This window comes from Microcaecilia unicolor, chromosome 7 (genome assembly GCF_901765095.1).
Source record: "Microcaecilia unicolor chromosome 7, aMicUni1.1, whole genome shotgun sequence".
Lineage (NCBI taxonomy): Eukaryota > Metazoa > Chordata > Amphibia > Gymnophiona > Siphonopidae > Microcaecilia > Microcaecilia unicolor.
In genome coordinates, this window is record NC_044037.1 from 74,596,730 (window position 1) to 74,613,445 (window position 16,716).

The window sequence follows — 16,716 nt, forward strand, 5'->3', positions numbered from 1 at the left end:
TTCAGCTTAGAAAAGCTTAGGGCTGAGGGGGAATACGATTGAGGTCTACAAAATCCTGAGTGGGTGCAGAACAGGTAGAAGTTAATCGATTTTTCACTCTTTCAAAAAGCACAAAGCCTAGGGGACACTCAATGAAATTACATGTAAATACTTTTAAAACAAAAAGGAGGAAATATTTTTTCACTCAAAGAATAGTTAAGCTCTGGAACTTGCTGCCGGAGGATGTAGGTAACAGTGGTTATCACATCTGGGTTTAAAAAAAAGATTTGGACAAGTTCCTGGAGGAAAGGTCCATAGTCTGTTATTGAGATGGACATGGGGGGAGCCACTGCTTGCCCCAGGATTACTAGCATGGAATGTTGCTACTAATTGGGTTTCTGCCAGGTACTTGTGACCTGGATTAGCCACTGTTGGAAGCAGGATACTAGGCTAGATGGACCATTGGTCTGATCCAGTATGGCTATTCTTATGTTCTTATATACACTATTAGCAAAGAGTTTACATTCTTTACCAAAAATGTGTACTCTATTGGCAGAGTACACACTGTTTCAGAAGAGTAACTATTAACCACACACACACACACACACACACACACACACACACACACACACACACACACACACACACACACACACACACACACACACACACACACACACACACACACACACACACACACACACACACACACACACACACACACACACACACACACACACACACACACACACACACACACACACACACACACACACACACACACACACACACACACACACACACACACACACACACACACACACACACACACACACACACACACACACACACACACACACACACACACACACACACACACACACACACACACACACACACACACACACACACACACACACACACACACACACACACACACACACACACAAAAAATTTGTTTTATTCTTGTCATTTTGGGCTAAAAAACAACATGAGAAACTTCACTGATATTTCTCATGTCAATTCACACAAATGTATAGTAGTCCAAACAAAGGAGTAGTGTGACCAGCAAGGCCTTTGTTTGGAATTGACACAAATGCACATCCATAATAAATGCTGTTAGACATGCAGTGGGTGGGGTGAGCAGCATCTAAGGCTCATGCTGATAAGGATGCAGCTTGTGAGGCACCCACGAGATACACGCTGCTAGGGGTATAGCTTGTGAGCTCCACACACGTTGGGAGGAAATCAATAAATGGCACCCAAAGGTAGGTACCGAGATGATCTGCGTCAATCTAGTTTTCTGTAAGGGGCACTCTGCATGGAACGACACTTACAGAATACTAGTTTAGCACACATTTCATGTCTAACCCTGGGCTGAGCATTTAGGCCTGCCAAAGGCTGGTGTAAATACTCACACCCAACTAATGGCAGTTAGACGTACAAATGCAGGTATTCTATAACATCGAGCCTAAATTCTGGGAATGCCCCTGACCTCCCAAGCCCCACCCATGGCCACGCCCCCTTTGAAATTGTGTGCTATGAAATTTAGGCACACATGTTTATAGAATAGGGTGCAGGGCAGATCCTAAATATTGACAATTAAGTGCTTGTTAATACAAATAATTGATTATTAGCATCTAATTAGCTAATTAGTTTACCCACAGATCTATAACCCATGCCCAAACTTGCACAACCAACTTCGGGCAACCTATACAGAATTCGGTGGATGGTATATGCTGTTTTGGCATATATCATGTGAGCAGTACATAGACTGGGTGAATCTCTTCATAAAGGCAGTTAATAAATCCCAATAAATAAATAAATAAAGTACACACTGTTTGGGATTCAGTCTATGTGGATTTACACACAGTGCCCTTTTAATGATGGTTTTGTTATTTCACACCAGGACAGTCATGCTGTCCCTCACACACACTTACTTCGACAGTAGGTGATCCCTGACCAGCGGCGGCTTGCCAGGCACTGCACAGACCTGGATCCTATCAGCCGGAATCCATAGTCACATGACAGTAGGCAGCGAGTCCCCAGGGTGCTGTGGTAGGTCCCTCCCTGTGGAGAGTAACAAGCTACCTCACCATCAGGGAGGTTTAAAGTGTAACACCATCGAGGGGCTAAAGACAGGGGGAAAGAAGAGTGATCAATACTCTGTTATACATAAGGCTGTTTTCGAGGATGTGGGGGGGGGGGGGTCAAGGGGTTAGGGGAGTGTTATCTTTACATAGGCCAGACAGGTTTCACCCTTCCACATATCTGAAAGTGAATCACAGGAGATAAGGATACACTCCCTAGATTTAAATTACTCCTATGGAAAAGCAGGACAGACAGACAGAAAGAAAGAAAGAAAGAGAGAGTAGCTTTTTAACCCTTCCAACAGCCTCAAGAGACACAATTCCAGGGCATTTGCAGAACACAAAGTACAAAGAAACTTGGTATGTATTTCAGTATGTGACAAAGGTTTCCATTGGTGATGTCCTGGGATTTGATCATCATTTTTTATGGGAACTGAACTGAAAAAGATTAGGAACCGCTCTTTGTAAAACTCTCCTAATCTCGTCCACCTTCCTAAAGGCACTGCTCCAACTCAAGCATGGCTGGTCAGGAACTGCAGGGCCAGTACCTCAAGCAATGACCATCATGACTGCTTTTATTGACTTTAACCAAACTGCTTGATACCCTCAGAGGACAGGGCCTCAGACCTACATGCTTTCTTCTGTCAACCTCTATGAAATGTCAGCATTGTAAATTGCAGTTGGGTCTGACACAGCTGGAGATACGGCCCGGTAAGTGGGACTGTCATTAGAATAGGGGGCTGCTTGACTATCTTACCTCGGTAGTCCAGGAAAGGAGTGCGGGGAACCTCTTCAACATGTACCTCATTGTGAAGGCTTTCATCAGGGGAATACCCAGAACCTAAGAAGAGGGAGAAGATGGCAGATAAGACCCAACCTCTAGACTGTGGTTAGCAATTATGCTCATCATTTAATTTTTGAGTGTTTGTGCATTGCTCCATGATCAGGAAGGTCACAGAGAAAGGGTTCAAGTGGCATCATATATCATAACTCCTAGGAGTTATTTGCACCACATTGAAAGTCATCCACCTACTCCATTTTATAATCACTCAGTACACAAGCTGGGCATGTGAAAGGGCAGTTAGGCAGGTAGAGTACTGAGTAGTGTATTGCAGGAGTCCATGGTAGCCAGCAAAATATTTATAACCCTCACTGCCCTTAGGCAGGTGGACAACTGGATGACTTGTCCACCTCCAAAAAAGATGGGGCAGTGTAACAGCTGATGAAGTAAAATTAGTGACTCACACAGCGAGGTGGCTACCCAAAGGTACTTGTTACTCTGCTTATTGGCAAATCCACCCCTGTGGCAGGGGCTCAGTAGCCCAGGCCTTCTGTTGTAGCCTCAGTCATGCAGTAAAAGCTGTAGGGGTGATTGGAGGTCTGATGCTGCCAAAAATCTTTCCAGTTAGGTGCAGACTGACATCACTGTGTCCCTCAATGGATTTTTTTTAGCCTGCATTTCCAAATCATGCTCAAGGTAGCTTACAGCGCTATTAGAATTTAGGTACAATAAGTTCCTGCTCATAAGAGTTTACAATCTGCATGAGACATACAATGACTTTCTTAAGGTCATAAAGAATGTCTATGAGAGAAATCGAATTTGAATCCTGGTTTCCCTGATTCTCATCCTGTTGCTTTAACTAGTAGCCCACACCTTCTTTGGATCCAATGCAATCCAGGCCTGTGAAAGTAAGGCTGCTGAGCCAGCTGGTATTTGGGTGTCCTCAAGGGAGGCCAGCAGCCAGTTTTCTGGTGACCACTGGCCTCTGGAGTGAAATGGGTTTCCCACTTCCGCTCCCCACCCACTGACCTCTTTCTTTTTAAAAAGCATTCACTGTGAGATTAGCTTGATCTTGGCATTTTGCAGCAGAATAAGCTGTGGAAGGGATACAGGGCCAGGAACTGAGTCTGTGCATGCTCCGTCACCTCCTGCTAAGAGTGTGAGAATTGCAGAGCTTGAGAAAGGAGCATATGCAGACTCTGTTCCCAGTATCATATGCTTTCTTAAGCATGGTGGTAACAGCAGGGGCACTCTGTGTGGTCCAAGAGTAGTGGTAGAGTAGCAGTGGAAGCAGGAACAAACTAGGAGCAGCAGCAACATGGTGAAAGGATGCAAGAATACATTTAAGGGTCGGATTAAGGCCAATTGATGACGTAAACTCAGCCCAACAAGGGTGCCCCTGACTAGACATTAACTCAATAAGTGCTGAGGAATATCATTATTGTACAAAACAAATCATATATATTTATAATGATTAGAAAAATACTGAAATTTATGTTCGCTAATGGGTGTGGCAGATGGCAATGAAAGAGTTAAGGGCATGATAGCTAGGGGAAAAACTCTGTGGTGCCCCAAGCATGCTTATTTTGCTTAATGGTTAATCCTGGGCTGACACCATGTTTGAATGATACTGTAACCTCTCAAGAAGAGGCACGTTAAAAATGGCAGGACACATAGGGGTGATTCAAGTAGACACCTACATTTGTATGCCAGTTACATGCATAAATACTGGTATTTATTTATTTACTTTTACATTTATAGCCCACTTTAATCTCAAAGTGGGTTACATAAAATATCACAAAACAACAGATTATAATCCAAAAAAGCAATATTGTATGCTGCAAGAAGGGCTGTAGGACAGTCCAAGGACTAAATTTCCATAAAAGGCAAGAAAAAGATCTAGGTGTCATTGTAGACAATACGCTGAAATTTTCTGCCCAGTGTGTGGCAGTGGCCAAAATAGGATGGTAATTAAGACCAAGAATACTATAATACCTCTGCATCACTCCATGATGCGACCTCACCTTGAATATTGCATTCATTTCTGGTCACCGTATCTCAGAGGGTAGGGTTAAATGGCCATTTTTCTCCATGGGGGAAGGTGAATAGTGGAGTGTTGCAGGGATCTGTACTGGGACCGGTGCTATTTAACGCGATGAGTGAGGTGATTAAATTTGCAGATGACATGAAACTATTCAAAGTTGTCAAAATGCATGCAGATTGTGAAAAACTTGCAGACTGGGCATGCATATGGCAGATGAAATTTAATATAGACAAATATAAAGTGAGGGACGTTGGGAAGAATAATCCAAATCATAGTTATCTGATACTAGGGTCCAGTTTAGAAGTCAGCACTCAAGAAAAAGACCTAGGTGTCATTGTAAACAATACGCTGAAATCTTCTGCCCAGTGTGTGGAGAAAAAGTCCACAAAGCAATACTAGTCATGTAATCTTGGAAAAGCCATCCCTTGAACTCTGGGTTTGAGCAATATGTCATGGTTCTACACCTTGAGATCCTGATGGGTACTTGTGACCTGGATTGGCCATTGTTTGAAAAAGGATGCTGAACTTGGTAAACCTTTGATCAATACCCAGTGTGAAACATCTTTTGAGTGGCATTTTAGAAATGATGTACAAGTTAGAACTGAGATGTACAGGCCAGGATTTCTCAAGTTCTGCTAGTATTTTAGTGAATAGGATCTGCTGACGTAGAGCTTGTTCTAAAATACACGATGAAATGGACATTTACCTTTGGATTCTATATAAGGCGTGGTGAGTAGCGTGCATTAAATTTTGTGCATGGCCAATTTACATGCACTACTCAATTGAATAACGAGCCAATCAATGATGATAATTAGTCGATAACCAATTATCATTACAAATTGGCAATAATTGGAATTTATACATACTTTTTAAGGCATGGGCACTTGTAAATTCTAATGTGTGTAGCTGAAAAGGGGCAGTGGACATATTGGGTGTGTTACTCGAATTTACGCACATTGTTATAGAATTTGGGGGAACACACCTACATTTAGGTGCGGGTATTTAGTCCAGGTTTTCAGTGGCATGAATGGCCGTGCCTAAATGTAGGTGCATTTCCCGGTCCTATGCACTATTCTATACACCTCACCTAACTTTAGGCGCATTATATAGTGGTAGGCTTGTTAATCAGTTGCGTCTAGTTTAGACATCATTTACAGAATCTGGCCCTTATTGTTTATCATTTATTATTTAATAATAACATTTTCTATACCAGCTGGATGTATGTGATCATGGTGGTTTACAAAGTACAATAAAAACAATGTAAAAAGTCTAGACCTATACCAATCACTCAAGACGCCATACATTATACCATTAAAAAACATCTCACGGCTACCCTACACTCAGTTTTCTCCCCAACCTTAAAAATCAGATGTATCAAATGAGTACATGAAAAAATGTGTTTTTAGCCGTTTAAAAAAAAACCATTTGGTAAAGATTCCATGGTGCAAGTCTCTACAGGAAGCTGGTTCCAAAGAGCAGGTACCAGCCCAAAAAAATGCACACTCCAAACGGGCTGAATTAGGTGAAGGAATAACCAACCTGTGAAGGAGTATAGGAGATAGCTAGGGGTCTCAAATAAGGAGATGTGATATCGGAATAAGCTTTACGAACTAATATCAACAATTTATGTGTTGGTTACATACGGCAGGAGCATTCATTTTACAAGCATAAATGTCTAAAATATCAATGGGTCGAAACAGCCACATATGAAACATTAACATAATTCTGTTTAACTTTTAGTCTTAACAAGGTTCAAGAACTCTAATTACCTTTATTATTTTTATATATTGTGGTTTTAGAGGATATTTACTACATTACTATCTACTGTATAATTGTACCTTATGCACTGTAGCCTTCCTACAGACTAGTGTAAGCCACATTGAGCCTGCAATTAGTGGGAAAATGCGGGATATAAATGTATTAAATAAATAAATAAAATAAATAAATGTGTCAGAACATAAATGTTTATACCAGCTATTTTAGAAATATAAATATTTATTCTCCCTGAAGCTCTCACACAGTCAGTTATTCATTGCCAGTTTTGCTTTCCAGGGAGGCATCAACCACCTGGGGACTAAAGTAGCGACCTTCCCTACTCCCTCCATAAGTTCCTATGGGCGTGGTAATCATTAGCGTGCACTAAAAACGCTAGCATACCCTTAGCGCTGCTTATTAAACAGGGCCCTATATGTCTTGGGTAGCAAGTGTAAATCCTGATGTCAATCTGTATGGATATACACATGCCTGAAATGAGGAATACATGTTTATTTTCTAGGCCTGCCCTAGTTCCACCCAAAACACGCCCAGATCACACACTCTATCTGGATTCATATTCGTCTGTCTTAGACATGCACAGTGCCGTAGCGAGGGCAGCTGACACCCAGGGTGGATCGCTGCTGCGCACCCTCCCCCTTTGGAGCACCCCCCCCCCCCCCCCTGAGCACGTACTTACATAGGAAAGCGGCGAGGGACGGGCGGGAGGGCCGAACTGCCCCGAGTGCATGTTGCTGGGAGCTGTGTCAGCTCCGCTGGTTCCCTGCTCTCTCTGCCCCAGAACAGGAAGTAACCTGTTCCGGGGCAGAGGGAGCAGGGAACCAGTGGAGCCGACACCCCCCCCCCCCCCAGTGGCGTGCACCCGGGGCAGACCGCCCCACTGCCCCCCCTTCCTACGCCACTGGACATGCATATCCTAGCATTGTAAAATTGAAATTTAGGGGGGGGGGATATTCAGCCAGTGGCAGTCAGTGATCTTTTCACCACTGACAGGAATATGCCTAGATATTCAATGCTGGGACATGTCCGGTACCGACAGTGAATACCTGGGTATGTGCAGATAGCCAGTGCTTCTCTGGTTAAGAGTCAATATTCAGCCTTTAGCTGGATAAGTTTAACCAGATAAATATAGGGCTGCTAGTTATGTGGTCCTATTTGTCTATCTAACTTATCCAGTTAAGGGCCTGGAGTGGAGGAGTGGCCTAATGGCTAGTGCAGCGAGCTTTGATCCTGGCAACTTGGGTTTGATTCCCACTGCAGCTCCTTGTGATCTTGGGCAAGTCACTTAACCCTCTATTGCCCCAGGTACAAAAACTTAGATTGTGAGCCCTCTAGGGACAGAGAAAGTATCTGTATATAATGTGTACAGTGCTACAAATGTCTAGTAGCAAGAAATGGTTAGTAGTAGGGAAATGGGACTTGATATACTGCCTTTCTGAGGTTTTTGCAACTACATTCAAAGTGGTTTATATATATTCAGGTACTTATTTTGTACCAGGGACAATGGAGGGTTAAGTGATTTGCCCACAGTCACAAGGAGCTGCAGTGGGAAATGAACTCACTTCCCCAGGATCAATGTCCACTGCACTAATCACTAGGCTACTCCTCCACTAGCAACATTCCATGTAGAAGCCTGCCCTTGCAGATCAGCAATGCGGCCGTGTTGCTGATCTGCAAGGGCAGGCTTCTACATGGAATGTTGCTAGTGGAATAGCAACATTCCATGTAGAATCTCCAATAGTAGCAACAAAATCTCAACATTCCATGTAGAATCTCATATAGGGAAAGGGAAATGGAACTTGATATACCACCTTTCTGAGGTTTTTGCAACTACATTCAAAGCGGATTGCATATATTCAGGTACTTATTTTAGACCAGGGGCAATGTAGGGTTAAGTGACTTGCCCACAGTCACAAGGAGCTGCAGTGGGAAATGAGCTCAGTTCCCCAGGATCAAAGCCTACAGCACTAACCACTAAGCTACTCCTCCACTCCTCCAGGCTGAATACTGGCACTTAACCAGATAAGTGTCAACTGTGCCCTCAGACTGTCCACAAGAAAGCCTGCTGACCACTTAGAGGGGATATGAGGTGGCACTATCTGGGTAAATGCCACTGAATATCCCCAGATAGCCAGCTGAGCACCATTTAACCAGGTAGGAGCCTCTGCCATGGTTTTGAATATTAGTCCCTAGCCCCCAGCTTCTATATATTGCGCCTAGATTTCTGCATGGGAATCCAAGTGGATCCCATATCAATGCGCATAACCTAATTGGTTGACAAGCCAATCAGCACTGTTAATTGGATGTTAACAAGCAACTTACGCATCCAGTTTTTCCTACATAAGCACACAACTGTGGAACGCATTACCAAAAGCCTTGAAAACTATGAACGACCACCTAAACTTCCGGAAAACACTAAAAACTAACCTGTTTAAAAAGGCATACCCTACCAATCCAACTTAAATGCCTGATCTCTGCAACACAACAAAACTAAAGAACGTAATGGACATAACACAACTCTTCCGTTGTACGATTCCCTAGTGTGGCTGTGCCACATGAACTTTATCTTACCACAACATCACTTTGTATTTGTTTACACCGGAGTCTGTAACACCTCTCCAGTACTATGTAAGCCACATTGAGCCTACAAATAGGTAGGAAAATGTGGGCTATAAATGTAACAGGACCAATGGGGATCACTCCGCTGGATTATAAAACATAACAACAAAAGTACAGCGGGTATTCCATATCGATTGTGGATAAGTGACAGAGGGGGAGAGGACCTCAGACCAGTGACACTTTTTTAATCAATAAGATTATATTCATGTGGTCACAAACATGTAATCACTGGCGAAACGGGACCATTGGGGAGCCCCTGGTTGGCGCAGCAATAAGCTAAGTAGCAGTGGCGATTGATATCTATTGAATATGTTTGTGATATTTAGCACTGAATAGATATTAGAAACACACTAATGAATTTTGAGGGAGGAGGCTGGTGATTACATGTTTGTGACCACATGAATATAATCTTATTGATTAAAAAAGTGTCACTGGTCTGAGGTCCTCTCCCCCTCTGTCACTTATCCACAATCGATATGGAATACCCGCTGTACTTTTGTTGTTATGGCTATAAATGTTACAAATAAATAAATAAACTAGGAACACTAATTGGCATTAATTAGAACTTACGCGAAAACTCACTAAGAGGGTCTTTTACAAAGGTGCACTAGCATTTTTAGCACGCATTAATGATTAGCATGCGCTAAACACTAGAGACACCCACAAGACTATATGGACACCTCTAGCATTTGGTGCACACTTATTTTCAGCGTGCGCTAAAAATGATAGTGCGCCTTTGTAAAAGAACCCCTAAGCGCATTCTAAAATGTGGTGCGCATAAATTGTAATGCATGCTGTCAAAATGGGGGCGTGGCCATGGACGTGGAATGGGCAGGTTGTAGGCATTCTGACAATTTACGTGCAGTGTTATAGAAAGAATATACCTGCTCTGTGCCCAATTTGACATCGGGATTTACACCAGGTTCTACTTTGCGTAATTTCCTCGTGACAGGACCACCATCAGCGTATTCTATAATACGTGTGGAAAGTTTGTAGAATACACGTAGGCGAAAATGATTTCCTCGTGGATTTTCCAGGTGCCATGTATTGAATCTAGCCCTAGATGACTATGCAATATAAAGATCTAAATGCTGGTTTATGCACATCTAAAACCCCAAATAGCACTTTGAAAATAAGCACCCTATTGTTGTTATGTTTTATTTATTTATTTATTTTTGTTACATTAGTACCCCGCGCTTTCCCACTCATGGCAGGCTCAATGCGGCTTACATGGGGCAATGGAGGGTTAAGTGATTTGCCCAGAGTCACAAGGAGCTGCCTGTGCCTGAAGTGGGAATTGAACTCAGTTCCCCAGGACCAAAGTCCACCACCCTAACCACTAGGCCAAAATGCAATTACAAAGATCTTGACAGAATTACTGCTATGGCAAACCCCCACCATGGTCCCAAAGCAGAACTGGGAGGTTCTGGACGCCACTGTTTGCAAACAAGGACACAGACAAGGAACTGACTGATGACATTCCAGAGGAATAAAGTCACATTTCCACTCTCCACAAATTCCAACAACATGTTTCAGCTGTCTCCCCCTTTCATTATTCTTTTACAATTATGGTTTCCAGCAGTAGATACATTAATTTTTTCCTATATATCATATTAATACCAGATGTTCCTATCGGATTGGATGAGTGCTTAATGTCTCCTTACACACAAGATATTCCTCTCACTGTTTCCAGAGCAGAGCAGCAACGGGGGGGGGGGGGGGGGGGGGGGGGGGAAAGCCACTGTATGAAATATGCAGATGGGACTTCTTGGTTTTATTCTGTGAGATGAGTTCCTGACACACATGAATTCACAAATGAATGACTGAGCAGACAGGACTCTTCAGGGCACTGGCATAGCCACAGGTGGGCCTGGGTGGGCCGGGGCCCACCCACTTAGGGCTCAGGCCCACCTAACAGTAGCACACGTTTAGCAGTAGCTAGTGGGGATCCCAAGCTCTGCCAGCTGAAGTCTTCCCCCTGATGGTAACGAAAACGCTACTCTCCACGATACCGGGCATCTGCGCATGTTCATTTTTCAGCGCATGCCTGCTGCAGACTGCCACGGCAGAAAGAAGCGGTTTCCCGCCAGCTGAGATATTTTTTGGTGGTTGGGGGGGGGGGGGGGGGGGGAGAACACTCGGTGCCCAGCCACTTCTTGCCTAGGCCCACCCAAAATCTGTTGTCTGGCTACGCCCCTGCTTCGGGGTGCCCAGCCCTGGTTCACATAAATTAATATAGGCCAGAATTTAGGGGTGTAGGTATCCACATGGGCTACCATTTAGACTAACTGGTACTATTTTAGCACAGGTCGCACTTTATGCAATGAGATTTAGTTACTAGTAACTGCGGTTAACAGCAAAATAACACACCATAGCAATAACTCAAATTGATATCTACGCCCCTTAAAGATAAAAATAAACTTACACAGACACAAAATTACGCATTCTAAAACGGAACAAAGTAAAAATCTCCATGGGGAGGGAGGAGCATATTTCAGGACCAGGCAACAACATCAATAACCTTATGATCAGGATACTGAAAGGTAAATTCAGAACAATGCAGCTATGTAAGTCATTTGAACTGAAACTAATCAAACACTTCCAAACTTAGAAAAAGGATTTAAGGGAAAGGGAAATGGGACTTGATATAGTGCCTTTCTGAGGTTTTTGCAACTACATTCAAGGTGGTTTACATATATTCAGGTACTTATTTTGTACCAGGGGCAATGGAGGGTTGGGTGACTTGCCCAGAGTCACAAGGAGCTGCAGTGGGAATTGAGCTCAGTTCCCCAGGATCAAGGTCCACTGCACTAACCACTAGGCTACTCCTCCACTTGCAGATCAGCAATGCAGCCACGCAGGCTTCTGTTTCTGTACGTACAGGACGTCAGACTCACAGAAACAGAAGCCTGCGCGGCCTCGTTGCTAATCTGCAAGGGCAAGCTTCTACATGGAATGTTGTTAGTGGAATAGCAACATTAACAATCCATGTAGAATCTCAAATAGTAGCAACGGAATCTCAAATGTTCCACTGCACTAACCACTAGGCTACTCCTCCACTAGTAACATTCCATGTAGAAGCCTGCCCTTGCAGATCAGCAATGCGGCCGCACAGGCTTCTGTTTCTGTGAGTCTGATGTCCTGCACGTACGTGCAGGACATCAGACTCACAGAAACAGAAGCCTGTGCGGCTGATCTGCAAGGGCAGGCTTCTACATGGAATGTTGCTAGTGGAATAGCAACATTAACATTCCATGTAGAATCTCAAATAGTAGCAACATTCCATGTAGAATCTCAAATAGTAGCAATGGAATCTCAAATAGTAGCAATGTTCGATGTTCCACTGCACTAACCACTAGGCTACTCCTCCACTAGCAACATTCCATGTTGAATGCGGCTGCGCAGGCTTCTGTTTCTGTGAGTCTGACGTACGTGCAGGACGTCAGATTCACAGAAACAGAAGCCTGCGTGGCTGATCTGCAAGGGCAGGCTTCTACATGGAATGTTGCTAGTGGAATAGCAACATTAACATTCCATGTAGAATCTCAAATAGTAGCAACAGAATCTCAAATAGTAGCAACATTCCATGTAGAATCTCAAATAGGGAAAGGGAACTGGGACTTGATATACCGCTTTTCCAACTACATTCAAAGTGGTTTACATATATTCAGGTACTTATTTTGTACCAGGGACAATGGAGGGTTAAGTGACTTGCCCAGAATCACAGGGAGCTGCAGTGGGAATTAAGCTCAGTTCCCCAGGATCAAGGTCCACTGCACTAACCACTAGGCTACTCCTCCATTGGGGGCCCTTTTACTAAGCCATGCAGGCGCCTATGCACACCCAACGCGTGTCAATTTTGAGTTACTGCCTGGCTACCGAGTGGTCCTTGCGGTAATTTCATTCTTGGGGCACATCTGCTACGCATGCTGGAAAATAATTTTATTTTCTGGCGTGCGGCAAAAACCAGGCGGTAATTGTCATTCTACGCCTGTAGACTATTACCGCACAGTTACCGTGTGAGACCTTACTGCTAAGTCAAAGGCTGGTGTTAAAGTGTCAGACCCAAAATTGACATGCGGCAATTTTCATTTTGCTGCACGTCCATTTTCAGCATAAATGTTAAAAAAGGCATTTTTTTACAGATGCGCTGAAAAATTCTGCGTGCACCCAAAACACGCGTCTACACTACCGCAGGCCATTTTTCAGTGCACCTTAGTAAAAGGGCCCCTCGGACTTTTAACTTATTTCTGGGAAAAAAATCTCCTGCCTTTCGGTCAGCTTCTTATCACTTTAATCACCTCCACCCTTCCCTTCACACCATCACTGCAATCGTAGACAGCAGAATATCTGCATGTGGGAGTGTGGGGGGGGAGGAAGGGGGCGCAATGGTTCCATGGTCCTACCAATATTATGCTCTACAGCATCAGCAACCAGAGCGCTTGGGGTGGGGCCAGGGATTGCTTTGTTTGGCTCTTCCAACCACAAAGGTGTTCTGCTGCCCCTAACTGCAATGTTTTTTAAGATTAATTTATATTTCATTTACCTATCTAGCCCACCTAAAAACTATGCAGATTACAATTCACATACATAAAAAACACATAAAACTATATAATAAGAAAAAGACTATGAAACAACACAAATACAGGTACATCCCCAGACTCATCACTGTTTCCCAGCCATCATTATTTTATTTATTTTCTGGCCATGCCATCTTCTGCTTACAATAAAGGACTGGTAACATCCTCTATTTATATGAATTAAAGAATGACCAATCAGGCAGGACTCCTCTGATTGGTTCTTTGAACAGGATGAGCCCTGGAGGTCCAGGGGGGAGACTAGACAGGGATGAAAAACAAATACTGTTTCACTGCAGATCTTTCCTTTCTTTGTTTGTTTTTATGTGTTTTTGTTAATTTCATATTAGGTATAGATGCTATAAAACCATAAAACATTTCAAAAACATTAGGATTACTCAATTTTGGGCAGAATTGTGGAATCATTTAGAATGCTTGTTGGGCCACCACTGCATTCCTAAAAGTGCTAAGTTACGCTTGCTGGATTTGGAAGATGACTTGAAATTGGAGGGGACAGAACAGTGTTTATTTGTATGAAAAACATGTTTAATTTTTACTACGATGGATCCAGACAGAAACAACCCCCCCCTCCTTTGACATTGTGGAGAAATCAGATGCATCATTTGCTCCATATGGAGAAATTGTCAGTTTTGGGTGGAAGGGACAAAGAAGATCAATGCATTTATCAAAGTTTGAATTTTTTTTTTACGGACTCATAGTCATCTTGATTGTGAAGCAGACTGTTCAATAACTTATGGAGCTGAATAGATAACAAGTTTCTTTCTATGGGTCCTGTTTACTAAGCCGTGTTATAGGTGCGTTAGCATTTTTAATGCGCGTACATGTTAACCATGTACGCGCCTACAATATTTATGTGGGTGCCTTCATGGTTAGTGCATGCGCTAATTGTAAGTGTGCTAAAAACGCTAACGCGCCTTAGTAAACAAGGCCCTATGTTTTTACACTGGTTCTTTTGAGTGGAGAACTTATAAAAGGTTTTCGTTGCTTTGGGAGGGGGATTTCTAGGTATTGAGATTGTTAACACATGGATAATTGTGGTAAAGTGCTTGTTTCTTTTGGCTGATTGCTCTTTTGGTAAAATCTTAATAAAACTTATCTTTGAAAACAAAAACATTTTAAGAACACGTATGGAGAGAGAGAGAGAGATTGAGATGTCCTGGACCATTTATCATCTCACACACTGGTTAATGAAGGGACTCAGGCAGGGCAGTAACAGAGCAAGAGCTCTTTAATCACAGCCTCCCCTATCTTTGTCATCAGCTGCAAATTATAGGACCAAGGGGATGGAGGTTGGTAAAATGTTAGTCTGGCAGGGTATGCTCTTGCTTCTTTAGGCAGTGTGCCAGTGAGTGACTTGAGCTGGGACTGACAACTCCTCTCCCTTCACCTTTTGTTAATGCTCTACTGTAATGCCTAGCAGGGGTGTAGCCAGTATGGGGCCACGGGGGCCTGGGTCCCCATAGATTTGCCCCTGGACCCCCCTTCCGACAACCTGATGAACCCCCCCCCCCCGGCCGCCGCCTACCTTTGCTGGCGGGGGACCCCAACCCCCGCCAGCCGAGCCGAGGTCCTCTTCTTCCCAATCCCGTGCAAGGCTTCGTTCTAGTCTGATGCCCTGCACGTTGTACGTGCAGGACATCACTCACAGAAACATAACAAAGGATGTCAGACTAGAATGAAGCCTTGCGCGGGATTGAGAAGAAGAGGACCTCGGCTTGGCTGGCGGGGGTTGGGGTCCCCAGCCAGCAAAGGTAGGCGGCGGCGGGAGGGGGGTTGGCAATGGCGGGGGGGTCAAAGATGGGGCGGGGGGGGTCAAAGATGGGGGTGGTTCAGCAATGGTGGGGTGGGGGTCGGCGACACCGGGGGGGGGGCTAAAATGTGCCCCCTCACCTCGGGCTCTGGACCCCCTCCCGCCGAAGTCTGGCTACGCCCCTGATGCCTAGTAGAACAACAGTGTAGCATTATAAAGCACATTCCCTACAGCAGTGATTTTCAACTGATGTGCTGCAAAAGGTCCCCAGGGGAGGGGTTATTCAAAATCCATTGCTTATTTCTGGGCATCTCTCCTGCCTACGCCCAGGTATGGCATCTCTCCCCCCAGCTCCTCACCTGCCCACCAGGTCCTCCAAAGGCTGCAGTGGGTCACCACAGAGACAGCACTGAAAGCTGCCTCACTGGCTGGCGGGACCTTTCCTCTTCTGCGTCCCACCCACTGAAAGTTGCATCAGAATGGTGGGATGTGGCAGAGAAAAGCTCCTGCTGACCAGATAGGCAGCTTTCAGCATTGTCTCTGCAGTGACCTGCTGCAGTTTTTTGATGACCCGGTGGGCAGTTGAGGAGCTGGGGGAGGGCGGGGGGAAGATGGTGGACCTGGACCCAGCTTTCGTCTCTTCTTGCCTTCGTTGCCATTTTAACCAGGGAGACATGGAGGGGCATAATCAAACGCGAACGCCTATCTCCATGGGCATCTATGTCCGAAAATGGGTACGTGAAGAGGAGGGACAGACCGTATTTTCAATGGACGTCTTTGTTTTGTTTCAAAAATACGGTTTGTATGGACCAAATGCCATGGATTTGTTCATTTCTGAGCTGGGTGTTTTTGTTTTTTTTTGCGATAATGGAAACTAAAACGGGCCAGCTCAAAAACGTCCTAATCCGAGCCATTTGGTCGTGGGAGGGGCCAGGATTCGTAGTACACTGGCCCCCCTGACATGCCAGGACACCAACTGGGCACCCTAGAGGTCAGTGCGGTGGACTTCCGAAACAGCTCCCACATGCATAGCTCCCTTACCACGGGTGCTGAGCCCCCAACCCCAAAACCCACTACCCACA

At 44.4% G+C, this 16,716-nt stretch overlaps 1 protein-coding gene across 2 annotated transcripts in view; it reads right to left on the reverse strand.

The window, feature by feature from the left end:
• Positions 1-16,716, reverse strand: part of SRPX2 (sushi repeat containing protein X-linked 2) — a 72,540-nt gene that overhangs the window by 28,196 nt on the left and 27,628 nt on the right. For both annotated transcript variants that reach the window (XM_030208887.1, XM_030208888.1), the window contains exons 3-4: positions 2,827-2,910; positions 1,920-2,111 (exon numbers count right to left, since the gene is read on the reverse strand). In XM_030208887.1, the coding sequence (XP_030064747.1) occupies positions 1,920-2,111; positions 2,827-2,910 (276 nt within the window). The remainder of the gene's footprint in view (positions 1-1,919; positions 2,112-2,826; positions 2,911-16,716) is intronic.